Source organism: Natrix helvetica, assembly GCF_964273705.1.
Source record: "Natrix helvetica genome assembly, chromosome: 3".
NCBI lineage: Eukaryota > Metazoa > Chordata > Lepidosauria > Squamata > Natricidae > Natrix > Natrix helvetica.
In genome coordinates, this window is record NC_138549.1 from 121,594,820 (window position 1) to 121,618,301 (window position 23,482).

At 41.0% G+C, this 23,482-nt stretch overlaps 1 protein-coding gene across 4 annotated transcripts in view; it reads right to left on the reverse strand.

Moving 5' to 3' along the window:
* The window catches only part of KIF21B (kinesin family member 21B), a 74,179-nt gene that overhangs the window by 27,693 nt on the left and 23,004 nt on the right, over window positions 1-23,482 (reverse strand). For all 4 annotated transcript variants that reach the window (XM_081947056.1, XM_081947055.1, XM_081947058.1 and 1 more), the window contains exons 2-11: window positions 19,739-19,961; window positions 17,379-17,561; window positions 16,256-16,405; window positions 12,896-13,030; window positions 12,387-12,554; window positions 10,421-10,536; window positions 8,941-9,136; window positions 2,775-2,964; window positions 1,454-1,517; window positions 141-362 (exon numbers count right to left, since the gene is read on the reverse strand). In XM_081947056.1, coding sequence (XP_081803182.1) covers window positions 141-362; window positions 1,454-1,517; window positions 2,775-2,964; window positions 8,941-9,136; window positions 10,421-10,536; window positions 12,387-12,554; window positions 12,896-13,030; window positions 16,256-16,405; window positions 17,379-17,561; window positions 19,739-19,961 — 1,647 coding nt within the window. The remainder of the gene's footprint in view (window positions 1-140; window positions 363-1,453; window positions 1,518-2,774; window positions 2,965-8,940; window positions 9,137-10,420; window positions 10,537-12,386; window positions 12,555-12,895; window positions 13,031-16,255; window positions 16,406-17,378; window positions 17,562-19,738; window positions 19,962-23,482) is intronic.

The window sequence follows — 23,482 nt, forward strand, 5'->3', positions numbered from 1 at the left end:
CCATCTCATTGTATAAGACACAAGAATGGGTACAGAGTAGGAAAGACAGAGAGAGAGAGGGGATGAGCCATCCCTAAGCATTGTTATAAAGAGTCGAATTCCAATCGCTGCCACTTAATGAACTGGGAAATGTGCTTTACCTTTTTCTTCGTTGTTTTGTCTCCTTCTTCAGCCTCTCAACATCTTGCTTGGCCCACTGTAGAACGTCAGTGGCTTCAGCTTCCACCGAGGTGGCAGGGGAACGTGAATCTCCCAATCCAATCGCTGGTGATAAGCCCAGGGTATAGGGCATCCTGGTTGAAACCCGGTTCAGATTGCGGCGTAGTGATTCATTCATAGCTTCACTCTCTAAGAGTTTTGTCCTAGAAAGGAGACACACATAGACACACACAAACAAAACCACATCATCCACCTCATTAGATAAAAACTTCTTTGAAGTTCTCTGGTAGGGAAAATTTATTTGGCCAAAAAGCATGACACAACACAATTAATACCTTATTTTAATGACATAATTTCCCGATATTCTAAGTTCAAAAGATTACTATATTACAAGAACAGGAATCAATAAGCAAAATATGTTCCAAAATATGCCCTCCCCCAACCCATTTATAGAGAAGAAAACTCAAAAATAAAAAAATAAAAGGATGAAGCAAATTTTAAAAGTTCATCCTATTCAGATTCTCAAGATGATAGAAAACAGGCTGCGTTGCATATGGCATCAAGGACTGATTCAAATACCAAAGAATTATCTTTCCTAAGAATTCAGCAATGATCAAAATGTAGCATGAAAGTTAGACATAATTCTTTTTTTTCCCTTATACAATATTTTTAAGTGTAAATACAAGTTTCAAGATGTCCTACAACATAACCTCAGGCACCCGAAAACTTAAACTTTTGGAGTTCTACAAATAAGGAAGATTTAAACTTATCCATCAGTTTAAAAATGGGCAATTGTGCCTTTGTGCCACATGTATATTTATAGGAACTGTCAATGTTAAACATTTATTTTGTATTGTTTTTCTCCATCCATGTCTTTCTATATAAATGCAGCAGTTCTGCCTTTCTTGCCTGCCTGGATGACACTGAAATCTGGTTATTGGGAGTTTATGAAATTATGGCTGTTCCAATTGTATGTTATTGCATTTTGACCGGCTGTGCTTGCTGCATCTTTTAGGCATGTGCAGACTGCTGCTCTTTTGTACTGGTACCATTTTGGGTACCACCAGTACAAATGTAAAACTAAAGTAAGTCAGTTTTTGTGTAGTGTGAAGAAATTATTAGACACTTTAATTTATACTCTCTGTACTATCTGAGAAATTACAAATTTCTATGTGCTTTAATGCTTCTTCTACGCCAGAACTTTTCCTCTCCCAAATCTGAATATGGCTTTTAGCTCCCCATCCCCTCACCCCCAAAAAACCTGAACATAAATTAAAAAAAAGTTTCTATTTACCTGAGATCTTCAATTTCCCTGATGTAGTTCTGGATCAGAGTACCAATAGCCTCATTACCATCACCTGGAAAAAAAAGTACATATAAGAAACAAAACATCAACTACAATAACAAAAACAGCTTTTAAAACTGAAGCAATTAGATTAAAAGAAACCGCTAGGTAAAAATATCCCTAGAAATCTTGATTACTAGGAATGCTATAGGCAACAATCCTAAAACCAAAGGATATATAACAATAGTCATTTAGTTAACTTATTTTAATATGAAGGAAAACTACCATATTTTTCAGAGTATAAGACACACCCTTTTTCCTCAAAAAAGAGGGTGAAAATCTGGGTGCATCTTATACACTGAATACAGCATATTTTGCCTCCCGAAACCCCGCATCCTTCACCAAAATGGCTGTGCATAGCCTTTAGGAGGCTTTCAGAGTGCTCCTGGGTGCTGGGGAGGGCAGAAATGAGCGACAAACAGGCCGTTTTTGCTCGTTTTTGCCCCACCCCCACGGAGCACTCTATAAACCTCCTAAAGGCTATTCATGCCCTTTTTTGTCAAAAAACCCCTGGGCCCGTTTCCATGAAAAACGGGTTGTTTTGGGGAGGTCTGCAGAGTGCAAAAACTTTTTTAAAAAATTTGCCTCTTCAAAATCTTGGTGAGTCTTATACTCCAGTGCATCTTATACTCTGAAGAATATGGTATTTACATCAGGTTTTTTTAGATAAAATTTGGCAGATTCTCTGCCTAACAAATATGTTCCACAGTATTTGTTAGTTTTTGTTTTGCAGTAACAGCATTTGGCAGAGGCAAAGAAAAAGAAAGAAGGGGATCTCTTTGTCAGACCAGCTACCTCTATTGTAGGCAACACCAAGAAAAGGAACTATTCAGAAGTAACTCTATGCATTGTTCTTGCCTCTTTGAGCTATCAGTCTTCCTTCTAACTCTAAATACCCAGATGATGGAGGAGGAGGAGGAGATTTCATGAGTCTTTTTTATTGTTTATTTTGTCTGAGCTGCCTCTAGCATGTTTTATTATATTTTATTCTTTTATGACTGTTACTTGTTGTTCTTCCTTGTGTACTCTGCCCTGAGTTTCAGGTTGTGTATGCAGCTCTATAAACTGAATGAATAAATGTTTCTGAAGTAGCTGCTACTCCAAAAGCAAAGTACCCAGATTAACCATATTTGTCTCCATATATACACAATGTCACATGTAATCTTCTCCTTAGTGAAGGAACTCTGTAAATCCAAAGATTCCACTGTTACTGAAGAAGTCTACAGAGTTCCCTCTATGCTGGGCTTTGAGCTGGCTCTCACAGTCTCACCTGCCTTGGCAAGAATCAGGTTGGCTTCCTGGCTCATCAAATGGGTGACACGGATGTTGATTGCATCAATGGCCTCCTGCATGGCTTTCACCCGCATACGTAAAGTGGCATTCTCCTTCTGCAACATGGCGTTCTCCTGGTACAGGTCACTGTAGCCTTCAGAGCCATCTTCTCCAATAACACGCTTACCCTTTGAGGTGGGGAGAAAACGGTGGGGAAGGTTGAAATTAACAAAAAACTGTCAGTTGGGTATTCTGTGAAAGCAGAAGTTATATAGCAGGGGTGTCAAACTCAAGGCCCGGGGGATGGATCTGGCCCACGGGGTGCTTAGATCTGGCCTATGGGGCCACCCTGGAAACAGCAAAAGACTAGTCCGCAGTGCCTCTGCCAGAGAAAACAGCTTCAGGAGACATGGGTCCTCCCAAGCTCTGTTTTTGCTGGCAGAGGGTTGCAGGAGGTTGTTCAGCCAAAAACGGAATTCAGGAGCTCATTTTCTCTGGCAGAGCGCTTTGGCCACCACAGGTGCCCCCAACACGAGTAACATCAAGCTGGCCAAACCATCCTGGCCACACACCCCTACTCACCCAAGGTCAAACACAACCCTGATATGGCCCTCAATGAAATCAAGTTGGACACCCCTGTTCTAGAGCAAAACCATATCCTATTCTGGTACTGAGGTATTTATTTTCATATATATTGAAGTAGGGTGCCTTTCATATATATATATATATATATATATATATATATATATATATATATATATATATATATATATATATATATATATATATATATATATATATATATATATATATATATATATATATATATATATATATATATATATATATGCTGGTTTTGTTGTATTCGGGTCTTTTCCCGTGTAAGGTTGAGATTGTCTTTGCAACGTTTCGGCAGGATCACGTGTGATCCTGCCGAAACGTTGCAAAGACAATCTCAACCTTACACGGGAAAAGACCCGAATACAACAAAACCAGCATACCTACACCCGTGAAAATCTACGAAAAAAAAAATATATATATATATATATATATATATATATATATATATATATATATATATATATATATATATATATATATATATATATATATATATATATATATATATATATATATATCCCTTTGAACAAGCGATAGAAGAGGTAGACAAGATATTTTTTTCGGTTTGTGTTTTTAGTTTTTGATTATGAAGTCTGCACAGGAGGTTATAGTCATGATACGGGATAACATTTAAACAAACTACAACATAAAGAAATAAATCTGCATATAAGCATCATAAGTGGGTGCCAGAAGTTAAAAAGAGGAGAACTGTAGACTGAAACTCAGAATAAATTTGCTTTTATAGGTAGTCCTCAAATTACAACAATACATTTAGTGACCATTCAAAGTTACAATGGTACTGAAAAAAGGATTTTTGAAACTTACAACCATTGCAATATCCCTAGAGTCTTGTGATCAAAATTTGGAGATTTGGCAACTGACACATGTTTATGATGGCTGCAGTATCCCATGTGATTGCCTTTTGCAACAAGTAAACACAATGGAGAAGCCAGATTCACACAACTGTGTTAGTAATTTAACAACAGCTGTGATTCATTTAATAACTGTGGTAAGAAATGTTGTAAAATGGGGCAAAACTCACTTAACAAATGTCTCACTTAGCAAGAGGAATTTTGGGATCAGTTGTGGTCATAAGTAGAGGACTGCCTGTACTGTCATTCTAAATAGCTAGATCTGGCAAATTGCCATAAGAAGAACAGACACGTGAAGCTGCCTCAGCTCAAAAACATTTTTGCTTTGAAGTGTTATCTTGATGTGAAAAAGTTAGTTAAACCTCCACTCAGCAGCTTTGGCCTGTTCTGCTTTGGTGCATGCAAGCGTGCAGAAAAGATTTAAAGGCCAGCGAAGTAGCCAAGATGATACAACTTAGCAATAATGTGCAGAGGCTACAAGTGGAGCTTCATTTCACTTCTTGGAGATACATCAAAAGGGTGCTTTATTATTTGAACCTCAATCAAAGCAGCTCTCCTCTGACACTTCATAAAACCCACTTCTTAGTTACATGGCAGAGCAGAGCTGATACAATTCCTTCATTGTTACAGTTAAAAATTCACTGGGAACGCAGGATATTCAGTGACCTAGTTCACAAATAACACAATGGCATAATACAATCTGGTTTGGATTTAGCAATGATTCATTGGGAAAAAAGACTTGATCAACATGGTTAAAACAATCTTACTTAAGTATTATGTGCAAACACAATCAGTGAGTTTGGGGAAATAAATTAGTACACTTCTGAATGTTCACATATTCAGAGAAATATTCACAATTTGATGAAAGTATTTGGAGAGAGGGGAGAGATTGTTTAGCAGCTGAGAAAATTTGGAATGTACTTTCAGCTCTACCCCTCGTGGAAATGTGCCCACCGGGTTTCCGTGCATTCCATCAGCCTCGGGCCCTGGGTAAGGGTGGTGGGGTGGCGGTAGTTATACGGGATTGTCTAGAGCTGAGGGAGTTCACTGTTCCTCAGATACCCGGGTGTGAGTCGCTGGGTATGAAATGGGGCCCAGGGAGGCAGTGGGGTCTGCTGATTGTATACTTGGCTCCTCGCTATACGTCAGCGGCCCTGCCCGAGCTCCTCGAGCTGGTCTCGGAGACGGCGGTTGAGATACCCAAACTTTTGGTTATGGGGGATTTCAACCTGCCGTCGACGGGAGCAACGTCCGAGGTGGCTCGGGAGTTCATGGCTTCCATGACAGCCATGGGCCTGACCCAACTAATTCAGGGCCCCACACACGAAGGCGGCCACACACTGGACCTTGTCTTTGTATCTGAGCAGTGGACGAGTGATCTGGGAATAGGGGATTTAGAGATTACGCCCCTGTCATGGTCAGATCACTCATGTCTCCGGCTGGACTTCCCTGGCGCTACCCTCCACCGCGAGGAGGCGGAGCCAGTTTGTTCAAGCTGGTACCGCCCCAAGCACTTGATGGAACCGGATAGGTTCCAGACGGAGCTTGGGCCTTTACCTGTAGCCCTGACCCGCGCTCGGTCGGAGGACCTAGTCGACGCCTGGAATAGGGCGACGGCCTTGGACCGGGTTGCGCCTCTGCGACCTCTCCTACGGCAGCGACCCACCCGGGCTCCCTGGTACACCGAGGAGCTTAGGGTGATGAAGCGCCATAGGAGACGTCTAGAGAGCAGGTGGAGGTCCTCACGCTCCGAATCTGACCGAACACAGGTAAGAGCCTATTTATGGACCTACCTTGTGGCATTGAGAACGGCTAAACGTAGACATTGTGCCGCTCTCATTGCGTCTGCGGATAACCGCCCTGCCGCCCTGTTTAGGGTGACTCGCTCTCTCCTGTCGCAGGAGACGCGGGAGGCACCCTTGCAGGGAAGAGCAGAGGAGTTTGGGGAATATCTGCAGGACAAAGTCGCTCAGATCCGGAGTGGATGGGCCCCCCCCAGTGGACCAGACGAGCCGCCATCAGTGAGTCTTGTGAGTCCACTCTGGGAGGAGTTTGACTCTGTTGCCCCCGAGGATTTAGACGGGTTGCGTGGACGGCTGTGACCCACCACATGTTCAATGGACCCGTGCCCCTCCTGGTTGGTACTGGCATCCTGGGAGGTGATGCGAGGCTGGCTTCTGGGCCTGGTGAATGCCTCATTGAGCGAGGGTTCCTTACTGACTGCCTTGAAAGAGGCGGTGGTGAGGCCCCTGCTCAAGAGGCCTTCACTTGACCCAACGGAGCTAGCTAATTACCGTCCAGTCTCCAACCTCCCCTTTTTAGCGAAGGTTGTTGAGAATGTGGTGGCGCAGCAATTTCCACGTCGCCTCGATGAATCCGTATATCTAGACCCACGCCAGTCCGGCTTCCGACCCGGGCACAGCACCGAGACAGCCTTGGTCGCGTTGGTGGATGATCTCTGGAGGGCCAGAGATAGAGGTTGCTCCTCTATCCTGGTCCTAATAGACCTCTCAGCGGCTTTTGATACCATCGACCATGGTATCCTATTGCGCCGGCTGGAGGGGATGGGAGTCGGAGGCACCGTTTTACGGTGGTTCGGCTCCTACCTCTCCGGCCGGATGCAATATGTGTTGACTGGGGGGCAGAGGTCGACCCCGAGGCCACTCTCTTGTGGGGTGCCACAGGGGTCGGTCCTCTCGCCCCTTTTGTTCAACGCATATGTGAAGCCGCTGGGTGAGATCATCCGTGGCTTTGGGGTTGAGTACCATCTGTACGCTGATGATACTCAGTTGTACATCTCAACCCCAAGCCACCCCAACGAGGCTGTCAAAGTGATGTCCCGGTGTTTGGAAGCCGTCGGGGTCTGGATGGGGGACAACAGACTCAAACTCAACCCCTCCAAGACTGAGTGGCTGTGGCTACCGGCACCTCGGTTCAGCCAGCTGATTCCATCACTGGCCATAGGGGGCGAACAATTGCCCCCTGTGGAACGGGCGCGCAATTTGGGCGTCCTCCTAGATGCCCGGCTGTCAATGGATGATCATGTGGCAGCCGTGGCAAGGGGGGCGTTCCACCAGGTTCGCCTGGTGCGCCAATTGCACCCCCTTCTGGACCGTGGTGCCCTACGCACAGTCACTCATGCACTGGTGACGTCTCGCCTGGACTACTGTAACGCTCTCTACATGGGGCTTCCCTTGGGACGCGCCCGAAGACTGCAGCTAGTCCAGAACGCAGCCGCGCGGGTAGTCAGGGGGAGTACTAGGTACTCCCACGTAACACCTCTCCTGCGCGAGCTGCACTGGCTGCCTGTGGTCTTTCGGGTGCGTTTCAAGGTTCTGATCACCATCTTTAAAGCGCTCCATGGCATAGGGCCTAGTTACCTGCGGGATCGCATCCTCCCACATACATCCCTGCGGCCAATTCGCTCTCACAGGGAGGGCCTTCTCCTGGTGCCGTCCACGAGGCAATGCCAACGGGCGACACCGAGGAGTAGGGCCTTCTCTGTGATGGGCCCAACCCTCTGGAATGACCTCCCCCCCGACATTAGAACCACTACTGATCTCCGCCCCTTCCGACAGAAACTGAAGACACACCTGTTCCGACTGGCTGGTCTGGCATAATTTATAATGTCTACCTCCTGGCATACACATTCTTACTGGTTTTTAGAGGGATAGTGTTTTAAATTTAACTTGATAAGACATTGGGGTTTTAAACTTTTGTATCGATTTATTTATTTAGCTGTACAGTTTGGCATATTTTATCCTCCTCTCATACATGTATTTATGTAGTTATTACATTGTTTTAATCTGTTGTATTTTGATACGAACTGTACACCGCCCCGAGTCCCTCTCGGGAGAGGGGGCGGTATATAAACGCTAATAATAAAATAAATAAATAAATACTCTTATTGCCAAAGGGATATTCTAATCCCGAACTCCAAACATTATCTTCCTCCATGAACCATGTCCTTGACTTATCTATTTACACCAAGAGAGAAATGTACTCCACATGTAGTTTCACTCCTCACAAATGCCAATATTTCACCCTAGGATCTCTTTAAAAAAAGGGGGGGGGCAGAAAAATTAAGTCAACTCCTATTTTCTGGGTTCACTAATTGCATTATAGCTCATCATTATATCCATTTTGAAGAGAGAACGTCAGAAACGCTTCTGACTGTTCACATATAATGATTCCATTCAGGGGTGGGTTCCAGCCGCCATTACTACCGGTTCAGCGCCCGAAAAAATTTGTAAATGCTCTGTGCGTATGCATATTTACACTTAAAACAGTCTGTGCATGCGCACAACATTAAAAAAGGAATAAACATTACATTTTATCAATTACGATTTTTCTGCGCGTGCAGAACAGAAAATCAAGATGGCGCTGCCGAGGATAGAACCGGTACGGTCACGTGTCGCCGGAGTTACTACCGAACTGGACCAAATAAGTAAGAACCCACCTCTGATTCCATTGCAGAAAAGAAGATGATAGAAAAAGAGTGAGACAGAGCTCATAAAAATTGGTTTGGGTTTTATTAAAGAAATATTTAAGTAGGATTATATAAAACATCGAAGACTCAAAAACATATTGAAATCACTAGAGATATTTCTAATGCTAGAAGTCTGTATTTGATTTCCCAGTAACAAGCAGTTGCCCATGGCTTCTACTTACTGCCTTATATTCCATAAGTTCCATCTGGAGACGAGCAATTTCAGCTCTCAGGGCACTGATCTGCTGGCTGGTCTTGTCCTGATTCACCACCACTTTGTTCTTGATGTTGCGAGCACGATTGGCATATTTAAGGGTATTCAGGGTCTCCATAAAATCCCGATCTGAAGGACTCACACAGGCAATCATCACAGTTTGGCTATAAAAGAGGAGAACAGATGGACTCAAAAAAACTTCACTGTAGTGTCAGCTGTGCTCAAAGAGGAATAACAAAGCAGTTTGTCAAGGCATTTTTAATATTGACTTCTTTCAAATATGTTTATTTGGAAGTCTTATTCAATTTCACTGTACGCATGTTGTGTATTTACAATAAAGGTTTGATTTGATTTATCTGGGAATGCAGTTCAACAAGCATGTGCTCCAAACTATGTAAATAGGATGACATAAGGACCCCACTCATAATTCTGAAAAACACAGTTACAATACAATACAATACAATAGCAGAGTTGGAAGGGACCTTGGAGGTCTTCTAGTCCAACCCCCTGCCTAGGCAGGAAACCCTATACCGTTTCAGACAAATGGCTATCCAACATCTTCTTAAAGACTTCCAGTATTGGGGCATTCACAACTTCTGGAGGCAATTTGTTCCAATGATTAATTGTTCTAACTGTCAGGAAGTTTCTCTTCAGTTCTAAGTTGCTTCTCTCTTTGATTAGTTTCTACCCATTGCTTCTTGTTCTACCCTCAGGTGCCTTGGAAAATAATTTGACTCCCTCTTTTTTTTCCCAAGGCACCTGAGGGTAGAACAAGAAGCAATGGGTGGAAACTAATCAAGGAGAGAAGCAACTTAGAACTTAGTTCTTCGAGAGTATCAGTGAATTATTAAACTATCTGCTCAAAATGAATAGGAAGCAGGGGATTTCAGATCCAAAGTGCACAGGTAGTCTTTGACTTACGACCACAATTAAGCTCAAAATTTCTGTGGCTAAGTGAGACCGTTGTTAAGTGAGTTTTGCCCTATTTTATGGCATTTCTTGCCACAGTTGTTAAGTGAATCACTGCAGTTGTTAACTTAGTAATATGGTTGTTAAGTGAATCTGCCTTCCCCATTGACTTTGCTTGTTAGAAGGTGATCACATGACCCCAGGAAACCACAGCTGCCATAAATATGAATCAGTTACCAAACATCTGAATTTTGGTTACTAGACCATGGGGAGGCTGCAATGGTCATAAGTATGAAAACTGTCTTGTCAGGTTTTTTCAGTGCCATATTAGCTTTGAACGGTAAGCTAGTAATGTGTTTAAAAAATCATTCTTTCAAACACCTCTGGTGGCTTTGTCCTGACTTCTGATTAAGCCCATCTCTGGCCATACATGAGCAGTCATTTTATCTGAAATGCTCAATGGCAGCAACCCCATACCAGTGCTTATATGGACTTCCAGTCGGGCATAAGGAGCTCTATTAATGTTTGCTTCCATTTACCTATTTCCACCAAGTGAATCCTGGAGAAGCCGGGTCAACTTTGAATCTCGGTAGGGCACGTGCAATGCTTTCTTGCTCTGATCCCCAAGGGCACTGATGACGTTTCCTAATGCTAGCTGTCAGAGAAATAGAACAGTCAGTAATTAAATTGTCTTCTTTTCCCTATTGACTTTATTTTGGAACTGTTACTCCATAAATTCTTCTCAGATAACCATCAGAGCTCCAGACTATTTTCCTCCTTCCATTCCCTGCTTATTAGATTATAACACACATTGGCTGGGAAGTGGCTTCTCCTTGCTTAAAGGAAGATCAGACTGATAAAATGACATAATTTTTCCATTACAGGAATAAGCTAAACTAGGAAACCACCTTCATTGAACTACATAAAGCTGCCTTTTTATTTATGAAACACACATCAGTTCCAAGATATTCTTATTAAAAATTCCTAACCCTCACAATAATGGGGAAAATGTATTTGGTAAAAATACATATTGGCCAAATATTTATGTTTTATATATGACTTTCAGTGGACTTCCAGTTTTCTTCTTCATGAATTTTTTTTTACCTCCAGGTGGATACTGAGCATTACTACTTCGATCTTTTATGAGCCATTTCCCTTTTGTTATTTAATTTTTTCGCTGTTTTGCAAGATAACACCTAACTTACAAGGTCTGAAACGATCATGGTCAGATAATACTGCTTGGTGCTATATATACACTAGAAAATGTTTGCAACAAGTGTATTATATGATGCATGTTTCAAATAGTCAATGTCACATTCATATTTTATATTTTCAAATGTACCCTGCAGCTGTGTTAGGATTTGACTTGAAAAAGAAATCCATGGTGCATCCCTTTAACTAAATGTCAAAGTTACTAATTGATAACATAAATTAAGTCAAACTTTCATATTTTTGTAAAGACCAAATTACTCTTTTGCAGCTACTCCAGTAAATGGAACTCTGCCCTCCAGAAGCAATACATAATACATTTCATAGGCAATCCCCTTTTATGAAACCTGCATGCCATCAACAGCTCAATTCTTAATCAATATGTCCAAACTCATTTTTGTGGAGACCTTAAACTATTGAGGGCACTTCCATATGAAAACTTTAAACCACTCTTGAATAGTTTCAATGCCTGCACAATCATGCTCCACATAACGGAGTAAGCGCCCGTTACTTGTCCCAGGTTCTTCCAACCTAGCAGTTCGAAAGCATGCAAAAATGCAAGTAGAAAAATAGTGGGAAGGTAACAAGTGTTCCGGCCACATGACCACAGAGATATCTTTAGACAGTGCTGATTCTTCGGCTTTGAAATAGAGATGAGCACCGCCCCCTAGAGTCGGGAATGACTAGCACATATGTCTGAGGGGAACCTTTACGTTTACCTTATAGACTTCAGAGATTAGGAGAGGGCAACCTCATCCTACTCCCAGCTCCTTGACTCTTCCTACCATATAGCCAATAACTCAAAATGATTCCTCAGTATTTCAGGGATTAAGAAAATGGGCCAGTTTGCTTTTTGTCCTCCTTCCTGGTTGTTTTTGAAATGAAGCAAGACTGAGGGGCAGGGTGCTGGCTGAACATGTTTGCGCTAATTTTTCGCCCACTGGATAGAGCACTAGTGAGCATTTCTGAGCATTTCTTTATGTTCTGAAATGACTGCAAAGAGGGCTCTTTTCAAAATGACTGTGAGAGTCAGTGGAGTGAAGCTTGTGGCTGTGCAAGAGAGTTCCCTGAATCACAAGATGCTGGACTGAATATCAAGGGGCCTTAATCTTAATCTTCCTCACCACCCGTTTATTGTTTATACCCCACCATTCTATCCAAGCAAAAATGCTCAAGGCACAATTCACCAACAGAGATTCACCAACAGAAAATAATAAAATAAAAACTATGTACTTAAAACACGATTAAACTACTACCAAAAATACCATATTCAGTCTTAAAAGCAATCCACCATACCAAACCACAATTGATAGAGATGCCTTCTTTAGCTCTCTCGCCTGTGGCCCCAGTTCGTTTCAACCTCTCTGAGCCAGCCAGATCAACAAAGTGGAATTTGGCTGTTCGGGTCTCATATTCACTGGTAGGCTGAGATCCATCCAGGAGACTATTTGTATCTCCATTCACCTGTAGTAAGAACAAGTCCCAGCATTAGGTTACATGGTATAATTTGCTAGTACCTGAACCAATGTAAAATATCAACTATGGTTATAATTGTCACAAAACTAAAAATACACCCACAAAATTAACTTGCTGCTGGCACGAGAAGCCAGGCTTCCTCTTCTGAGATAATGAGACTGATTCAAGCTCCCAAGTTCTCATTCTCTACATCCACTCAAAGTTCTTGTTGTGTCTCTAATTCCTACACTACATCTCTGCCACCAAAAATTCCACCTTTTCCATTTGATAGCAGAGGAGCAAGAGACATGTTCCATTCTGATGTCTGCTTCCCCTCCTTATGGCCTTACCAATTGTACAGGAGAGCAGACACGCATCTGGCAAAGGTAGATTGTAAAGATAGCGTGGGAGCGGGAACTTTGGACATTCATCTGGGTGCTGGCTGTGGTTCGGGAGAGAGCTCCCTGTTTCAGGCACTGGATCAGCTGTAGTGAGAGAAAGGATATACTTTCAGATCAGGTGCAAGCCAACCCCTCTCTCACACAGACACACCACACACACATACACGTAAAGGAAAAGTACTACTCCATCTTGCTTCAATAAGTTGCTACGCTTATCTTATTAAACATGGCAAAAATCTTTCCTGACACGCCGCAAGACAGTAATAATCCAAGCCGAACTAGATGCTACATGCAAATAAATCTTTTTCTAAGATAAAACGGGTTTCCAAGTGAAGAGTGGTTAAGAAGAAAGTGTTTAATCCTTTCCCCCTCTTGCTGTTTCTTACCCCAAAAGCATTTCCCCAATCCAAACAATTTAAGTGGCACTTCCTTCTGAATAGAAGGGTTATGCATTTGTCACAGGAAAATGTGTTTGTTAATTTCCTAAATGGCTGGATTATTTATTTCAGCACAATAACGTAGCAATATAAATCTGGTGAAACAAGGTTAATGAAGATATTTGACCTGAAAGATAGCTTGAAGAAGTTGTCTTCTTCTGTTAGTACATAATCTTGGCAAGAGGACTTGCATGATTTATGCACATATTTCAAATGCTTATTTCTCTTTTAAATATTGAAATGAGTGGAATAGTGTGATACAATTTAAAATTAGGACAAATTATTGTTAATAAATATATAGTAAACAAATGTGTTAATTCCAAATCTTATTATATAAAATTAGTCTTATTTAATTAAAATTCTTAAGACATAGATCTGAATTATAAATAATAATAAACTATACAATGAAGCCTGATATATTCAGAGGAGGGGTATTCAAATGTGGGACAAGGATGAAGAAAAAAAAGAGTTTCTCTCAATGGGAGGCATCTTTCTTCGTACTTAGAAGCCCTAAGATTAAGAACTCAGCAAATGAAAAAAAAAAACCAAACTACTGTACAATGTTGAAGAGCCTGGAATAATGTTAGAGATTTTCAGATTCTTTCTATATTTCTCCACTTTTTGCAGAAGACTAATTGCATTACACTTCTGAAATAATTTAACAAACAAATGAAAATGGTAAGTGACCATTCAATTTCTTTTTATTTCTAATGAAACAAAGATCCAAATATTCTGACAATATACATTTATTTTTTTGATTAATTTCAATTTAAGAAAATTGTACCTAGAAATTTAAAATATTAGGATTATAGCTGAATAAATTAATTTTTCATTGTGTGAAATTATTAAATGTTAATTGAATGGTAATAGCTAAATTTAAAATTTTAGCACAGAGCAGAAGCATATTTATATCACCTTGGTAAAAGCACATTTTAAATTGTTAATCCCTTGACAGTGGATAGTTGAAAAAAGAGATTCAAAGCATATATATTTATGCATATAATTGAGCTGCTTTAAAATTGCTGCTGTCTATTATTCAATATTAAATATGATTTTTTAAATTTCCAATGATTAAATAATGATATTTTTTTTTGATTGAAAACATTAGGAAATGCCATGCAAGGATCTAAAACAAATCCAACACTCCTTGCAATTCAGTATGCTGAAAAAGATCCCACACTGGGTGAACGATCATTATTTGAATTAAAGGAAGGATCTGTGTGTATAAATTCAATGCCAGTTTTTCTCATCCTGATGTTTTGCAGGTATGTTGAATTTCTCCAGGCAACGAGGGAACGGAAATCCAATAAAGCAATAGTGCATCAGGTTGGCAAAGGTACAGTTGAGCATGGCAGTTGTTCAGTGTTTTTTTTTAAAGAACAACACTCAAGAATAGGAATTTGGCTTTGTTAATATGGTTTTGGCTTTGGAAATAATATTTGGCATTATTTGATTCATTTTATGCTTAATAAGCATTTTGTGAGTTCTTAAGAGGCTTTGAATAATGGTGTAGATTTTTGTCTTAATATTGAGAAGCCAATTCTTTGTTTGTTTTATATTTACCACAAAAACATATAGATCATTCTACACATAAATTCCCAGGATAGGAATGTATGTTAAAGTAATGAATAAAAATAAAACAATTTCCCAGCTGCTGCTCTGTCTGTAAGAGGAAAGATTTATGGAGCCTCTATCATTTAACTACATATGGGGAATAATCAAAAGGACAAAGTGTAAGCAGACTCTTTCCAATCCCACCCTCTTCAGTCTCTATTGTAGCTTCCAATGCTTGTTATGTGTTAAAACTAAGAAATATTTCCAAGCAATCAAAACATAAACCGTATCAGCTAGATTGTACTTGTTAGAACATAATAAGACTAACAATTTGAGCTGCAAAAAGTAAAACTGGAAATGTGATGATGAGGTTTCACATTATGAGAAGCAAAGTGAAAAGAAATTTTTCATAGTTGAAAAAATGGTTTCAGTTGTGAACACCATCCAAATAATGAATGGCAATTAGAATCTGGATAGCATGCTGGAATGTTAACAACTCTAGTGATCTCAGAATGCAACCAAGCTAAAGTCTGAAACACAGTTGAGGAATTCTGATCTCAAAATCCTACACATACACAAAATCAGTTACTGCAGTTCAATTAAAGCTTAGTTTTCATCATCTAACCATTTTGTTGTAAAGGTAGGAAAGTGGAATTTGCTATCTGTCTTTAGATATATTTTATAGGTGAAACTGAGTAAATAATAACACCTTCTCTGATTTAGAAGAAAAGCTTGTTGATTGGTTGGATGAGAAACTACTAGACAATGCCAGGATTGTAGGCTAGATGGGAAAGTTGAAAAACGTATGGGAAGAATGTTAATGGCAAATCATTTCCATACAGTACTGTTGTTCAAAAAACTATCCATCTGTCCAACTTTACTCGAGTTCACTTTTATTTATTTTATCTGCTAGATAAAGTAAAGAGAATGTATCAGAGGTGGTATTCAGCAGGTTGTGACCAGTTCTGGAGAACAGTACCAGAAATTTTGAGTAGTTCGGAGAACTGGTAAATACCACCTCTGACTGGCCCTGCTCTCAACTATTCTCTGCCTCCTGAGTCCCAGCTGATCGGGAGGAAATGAAGATTTTGCAGTAACCTTCCCGAGTGGGGAGGGAATAGAGATTTTACAATATCCTTCTCCTGCCACGCCCACCAAGCCACACCCACCAAACCACACCCACAGAACCAGTAGTAAAAAAAATTGAATCCCACCACTGTGTCTGTGAACATGGAATCACAAACTGATAACTACTCTAGGTTCAGTAAGATGAAACATAAGAGAAAGAGTTTTCATGCAAAAAAATTAAATCACTTACCTCATCCTGCGAGCTAATGAGACGTGATGTAACACCTGAGGTATAGATACTACCACTGGCATCTTCATGGATTTTGATATTTGATTTTCGGTGGCGATTCTCAGGGTCTCTTGTGCTATCAAATAGATCCAGGATCTCCTCATTGTATAGCTGAACAATGACACAGAAAAACAAATTACTAGTGAACTACTGTTTTGCTTTTTAAACTGCTCCACAACAAACCAAAGTGGGTAACTTTTACATACACAAATGTTTGAAGATCAAAGCTTAAGTGTTTTATTTTGGTAGAAAGTGATGCTGACTACAGTATCAAAAAGCCTATAAAACAATTAGCAAGTTTAAAAGTCTGTAATTATTACAGATAGGGTGAAATTATTTATCTCCTTTGGTTTTAAGACTTGGCGCTCTTTATAAGAAGACAATTTCATTATTGGGGTAAACCTAAAGGAGAAGTTATAGAAGTAAAAATATGGAGAGGTAGAGCACTAAATGAAATACACCCTTCCCCTAAAAGCCTAACCAAAATCTGAACACTGAGACAAATTATATTTGCAGCAGCCAGAAGTAGGAAAGTAAATAATACAATTTATTTGTGTGGCAGATCCTCAGATCTCAACAGAGTTTCAACAGTAATGAGACTGGAGGGCTATGGGAAGAGTTGGTTGTATTTTTCTTATAATTGTTGTTAAGAATTTCTCTTCTGTTCACAGGTTATTTATTGTATACTCTCTTTCTCTATAAGAATGATAAAGATGAGGCCTCCTTCAAGTCAAGATTGTGTTCGGGTGGCTTTCTGAACACCATAAAGTTTTATTGGCAACAATACAGAAATAGTTTACTGTGGGATTTCTTTTTAACTTCTCAGTCTTGCATGCAGCAACATATCAACCATGTTAATATTTGATTAGGCCGATTAGTTAAAAGCTGCCACCTGTTGAGACTACACAGGAATACCCAATAGTTTAACTTGTATCTGAACTGAAATAATATCACTGTTCACTATTTATCTTCAAACACCGAAATAGAGAAATTCCACTCCACCTACCAGTCTCAGTTGCCTTATCAGTGAGTTTCTAAACATTCTTATTTCAAGACTCACTCTCTTCAACACTAATATACTTACCTCCAAAAACTGTGCACTGACTTTGAACTCTGGGATGGGGACCCCTTGGTCTTGTGCAGCCTGCTTATGTGCTTGTATGCCGTTAAAGAGATGGGCAATGGCTCGTGTAATTATGCCCTGCTCCTCTTCAGAAGTGTTCATGTCAAAACCAGTACCCATGGTATAAGTCTTGCCTGCACCTGTCTAAAGATTGTAGAAGAAGTATTTCATGGAACTGTCTCAGGGCAAAATAGGTAAGAAAGCATGCACCCTTGGTCTGTTCTGTTGGTCATTCAAGCAAACACAGAATATCACTATCAAATTTACTCTTTGCCTTATTTTTTTAAACTCCAGTTCATGCCACATCCTTTTGCATATTTGTCATAGTTTTTTCATTAGCTAAAGTAAGTCCACATCATACTGCATCTCTTGTGTAACATAAAAACATAACATTGCCCTGGAGAGAAGGGAAATATGAATTTCTAAAATGAAAAGCCATTTAACGTCACAAGCTAATTTGCAAGCTTGTCAACTGCTGCCATTTTTATCAACATTAATTTACCATGTATTATTATGGCACCTAATTGATTCATTTCAAATTGTCTCCCATCCTTTCCCAAGGGCTAGTGAGAACCAGTGTGAAGTCATGGCGTGAAATGTGAGAAAACTAATTTCAAACCCTCATATGCTCATTAGGTTGCTTTTAGACGTTATTACTGTACTCAGCCTCATTTGGCTTATAACAGGGGTGTCCAAACTTGGGAACTTTAAGACTTGTGGACTTCAACTCCCATGCTGGCTGGGGAATTCTGGGAGTTGAAGTCCACAAGTCTTAAAGTTCCCAAGTTTGGACACCCCTGGCTTATAAGGTTCTACGAAAACTGAAGCATTGGTCCTAAAGAAGGACAAGTCCCTTGGAAAAAAATATGATTAAAAACAAGACTCAGCCAATAGAATATCCACAACAGGATATGAAATTAGTATTAGAAACAATGAGAAATGAAAAAAGAATACAAATAGATAAAAAAACAGAATGATAATCCCAAATGTATGCTTCATACTAGTCATAAAAAAGATGAGCTAAGCAAATGTTATGATATATCCAGAAAGATTTGGATACACTATGATGTCGTTTTGATGAACATCAATGTATGTCTGCATACTAACTGTATATTAACAGATGGATGATGCTATCAAAACACTCTTTTGATCAAAAATCGTATTTTTTTATTGGCTTGAGGACTGGATATATATCTGAAGATATCTTTTAGATACACAGCTAAACATCTCATCCTTAAGTCTGTTTGTACTGTGAAATTTGATTGTTCCTCACTCTGCTAGTCCACTGCGGCATGATTTTTGTAAGTTTTGCTTATGGAAATATACATTTGCTTTCCACTCTGTTATTTACTCTGTATCTTTTCCCTAATTCCAAAGCCCAATTTTCATCACTGAAATGAAGGATTTCTGCATTGGTTCAGAAATATTTAGTTCCAAAATTTATACCAATCCATGGATAGCTTTAATGATCTTTAAAATTTTCATTTCTTAAAGCTGTCAATACAAAATAAACGATCTCACTCCCTGCTTATTTTATTTGTGGCAAGCCACTTCATACTTAAGTAAGAGTTATTGTTACCCCTTATACATCTTCCCCTAGTAGAAAGGCTAAACAGGAAAACAAAAGGTCCCACGTTGTATAAAAAGTGCATATTTTGTTACACGCAAAGAGAGAGGGACACATATAATTAAATACTAAATTTCAAATAAAAGTAAGTACCTCTCCCTCTAGTGCAGGGGTGTCAAGCTCAAGGCCTGGGGCTGGATCTGGCCGGCAGGGTGTTTAGATCTGGCCTGTGGGGCCACTCTGGAAACAGCGAAGGACTGGCTCGTGGTGCCTCTGCCACAGAAAACAGCTAGGGAGGGCTGCACATGGGTCCTCCCAAGCTCCGTTTTCAATGGCAGATGGTTGCAGGAGGCCGTCTCAGACGAAAACAGAGCTCAGAAGCCCGTTTTCTCTGGCAGAGCTCTAAAGCCACCACAGGCACCCCTGACATGAGTGATGTCAAGCTGGCCACACACACACACACACCCCACCCCCCCGAGGTCAAACACAACCCTGATGCGTCCCTCAATGAAATCCAGTTTACCACCCCAGCTCTAGTGGAAAAGTTTAACGTTTAAGGGGTTGCCGTGCTCTTTTCTGATGGGTTTTATTATCTTTAAGCTTAACTTAACTGGACAAGCCCTCAAACAGAGAATGGTTTCTCATAAAATATAGTACTCTACGTTAAGCAGGAAACATGGTCCTTCTAACCATGCCAATCCCATTCAGATAAGCTCATAACCGCAACTGTAAGGAGAATAAAAAAGGCACACACCTGGCCATATGCCAACACAGTTGCATTGTAGCCTTCAAAGCAGCCCTCAATCAGCTTGCTTACGCAAGTTGTATAGATCTGCTCCTGCCAAGTGTCCAGGTCAAAGACAAAGTCATAGGTAAATGCTTTGTCCTTTCCCAGGAGTACTTGGGGTTCCCCAGGTGTCACTGATGTGCAGATGTGGCATCCTTCAATCTTTTCCTTTGGCATCTGAGGACGAATCCTGCAAAAAAAAAGTGTGTGTGTATGAGCATATCTTTTAAGGAATTATAAGAGTTAAGTACTAGAGAATATGAAGTGATTATACATCAGACAGCTTTTCTAGGGCACACACAGTACAACCACAGAAATCTTCATGAAGTTGCAAATCTGTATGTTTAAATAAATATAAGAGCTCTCATATTAACTGTGGATAATAGAATCATGAAATTGGAAAAAAATAAAACCAATATCACTGCAAGTGATACAAGTACTTATAGATGCATGGTAGCATTAGATTCCATAGACTGGAAGTATGTAGATTTACCTATAAGTTACAGATTAAATATAATCAGACAGGTATGGGGTGGGAAGAGGTACTGTTAATAGAAATGTCTAGAAATACACAAGGATTTTTGTCTTTCTATTATTAAGTTGTACCCAGTAAGCAATGTGTCATTGCAGTTAACTGGGGTGAGAAAAAGCAGAATAAGCTATTTCTGCATCAAGATGCCTTGAGGAAAAAAAGAGAAAGGTGCAAATATGACAAATCACCCATTAGTGAAACTATGCAGATAATGTAAATGATATACCAGAGAATCTATAACTAACATTTTGATATCCATGCAGGTGGGAGCAAACCTCCCCTCAGCAGAAAAAGGCCTTCTAAACCCCACTAGGCAAAACTCCTTGACCTACATGGTCCATAGCTCCTTCTGTTGGATCAAATGGAGTAGGCCAATCCCATTGTGGTGATATAATTCCCCATAAAACCTGTCCCCATGCCACGAAGGGCTTTAAAGTGATAATCAATACCTTGAATTAGATCTGGAAGCAAACCAACAACTAGTGCAGCTCACATAACAACTATGTTACACAACACATGCCATCCTAGGAGTGGGCTTCAAAATTTTTAGCAAGGGGTTCTCTGCCTGGTTTCTGGCTGGGTGTGGACATGGTGGGCATGGCCTAGTCCAGTGGTCGGCAAGCCGCGGCTCGCGAGCCACATGCAGCTCTTTACACACTTTAATGTGGCTCTTCTGTGTGCCGGGCGCCCTCTCCCCTCCCTCCTCTCAGGCACTTCAAAACAAGCGCCCCTTTCCCTTTTTTCTTTTCGACCCACAATGATTAGGGAGGATCCTGAAGTCGGGCGGGGACGAGAAGCGAGGAGGCAGAAAAAGAAATGGAGGCTAAGGAGCTTCCCTCCCGCCCCCTCCCAGCAAAAATCTAACCGGGGAGCCGGGCGGGCAGTAGCAAATTAGCCGATCACGCCGCGTGATCGGTTAATTTGCTACTGCCCACGCGGCGTGATCGGCTAATTTGCTACTGCCCGCCCGGCTCCCCGGTTAGATTTTTGCTGGGAGGGGGCGGGAGGGAAGCTCCTTAGCCTCCGTTTCTTTTTCTCCCTCCTCGCTTCTTGGGGCTTCACCAATGGGGGAGCAAGGCCCGCCTAGCGCCAGGCTTTGGGCTAACACAGAGGTCTGCAAAGTTGGCTCTTTTAAGACTGGTGGACTTAAATTCTCAGAATTCTGGGAGTTGAAGTCCACAAGTCTTCAAGCTGTCAGGTTTGAAGACCCTGGGTTTTTTTTTCTAAAGGGTTAGGGGTGCAAGGGTCTTGCAACTTGACAGCTTTAAGACTTGCATGCTTCAATGCCAGAGTTCCTGAACCAACATGACTGGAGGAGGAATTCTGGGAGTTGAAGTCCACAAGTCTTAAAGCTGTCAGGTTTGAAGACCCCTTTGGGTTTTTTTCCTAAAGGGTTAGGGATGCAAGGATCTTGTAACTTGACAGCTTTAAGACTTGTGTGCTTCAAATGCCAGAGTTTATTGAAACTAAAAACAGTGTACCATCCTATGTATTTTCGGTTTTAAAAATGTGGCTCTCAAAATAAATTTCAATCGTGGTTTTGGCGAGATTTGGCTCAGTTGAAAAAAAAGGTTGCCCACCACTGGCCTAGTCGGTCTCTTGCACCATGGGGGGGGGGGGGAGTTTTGCCCTCCCTGGGCACCGAAGGCTTTTCTTGAGCCTATGGGAGGGCAAAAACGGCCTCCCCAGGCTCTTGAGGCTAGAAACGGGCCCACTTCTGGCTTTCCCGAACTTCTGTATATTGAATAGACACTGTAGGCCCATTTTTTGCCCTCCCTGAGCCTCTGTACACACCCTGCACTTACCTGTATCCAAAATGGGCCACATAGAGACTCCTGGGAGGGGAGGGATGGGCAGAGCCAGCCAGGAGTAGGATTTGGGGGTTCTCCAAACTGCATAGAATCTTAGCCTGCGAACCAGTGGTGGGTTCCTAACCTGTTTCCTACTGGTTCGCTGAGAAAGGGCGTTTTGTGCACGTGTAAAATTTTTGCATGTGCGCTATTCACTTCACTTGTGCGTCCGCCACACATTGCTGCACATGCACAGTTTACTGGAAATTGTTCTGTGCATGCACAGAAACATACAGGCAGTAGGAGAAGAGGCCGGCGATCGAAGAAGATACCGGGGAACTGGTTTGGGGACGTGGCAGGCCTGGGTTGCTACCGGTTCCAGCCGGAAAGCCGCTACCAGTCGAACCGTTAGGAACCCACCTCTGCTTGAACCCCCAGCAGCCCACCCCTGCTAGGGGCAGTCAGAACTGTCCGCACGATAGAACTCTCTCAGGTTTCTATGAGTTTCAAAGCATTTGAAACTCAGATGAGCTTCTACCGTAGATTTCAACCCTCATATTGAGATTCAGAGGTACACAAGAACAGGCCAGAAATTATACAAAAGTTATCTATATAGTTGACTTAAAATAACAATGAGTCCTTGCAGTCTGTTGCTTTTTATTTTTTCACTGCCTAATCTCCAAGAAATGTATTACTGCTTAAAGCTCCTGATGTTATCTATTCATTTCCTCTATTTAGATTTGCATTTTCTTTCTTTATAATTTTTATAATTTTACCAATGGACGAAAAACTTTAGTGACTTAGTGGGCAAAATTAGATTTTGTTTTTTTGACCAACACAGTCTGTCTTTACAGTAAGCACCTGTGACAAAAGCATGGCATCTTTCTGCAATTAGATGTTACTTGTCTGTATTTATTTATTTGTTCTTTTCAAAATCAGGCTCATACAGAACTAAAGCAACCAAGTTGATACTTTAGACTTGTTTTGCACCTGGAAATGGTACAGCAGGGGTGTCCAAACTTGGGAACTTTAAGACTTGTGGACTTCAACTCCCAGAATTCCCCAGCCAGCCATGCTGGCTAGGGAATTCTGGGAGTTGAAGTCCACAAGTCTTAAAGTTCCCAAGTTTGGACACCCTTGTGGTACAGTAAGAGCAAATGTGATAACGTACGTATATGCAGCATTTGGAGTATTAAAAAATATCCCCTGCAAAAAAAACCAAACCCTAGTTTCGGTGAGTTTGGCATCCTGTTTGCAAAAGCTCTTCAGAATTCTAATAGGCAATTAAATAAGCAGGGAAAATATCATATGCTTGGGTTTGCTCCTAAATTCATAACTACTGTACCATGGGCACTACAAGGCTAAGACAATAAGACAAAAATAATGTAG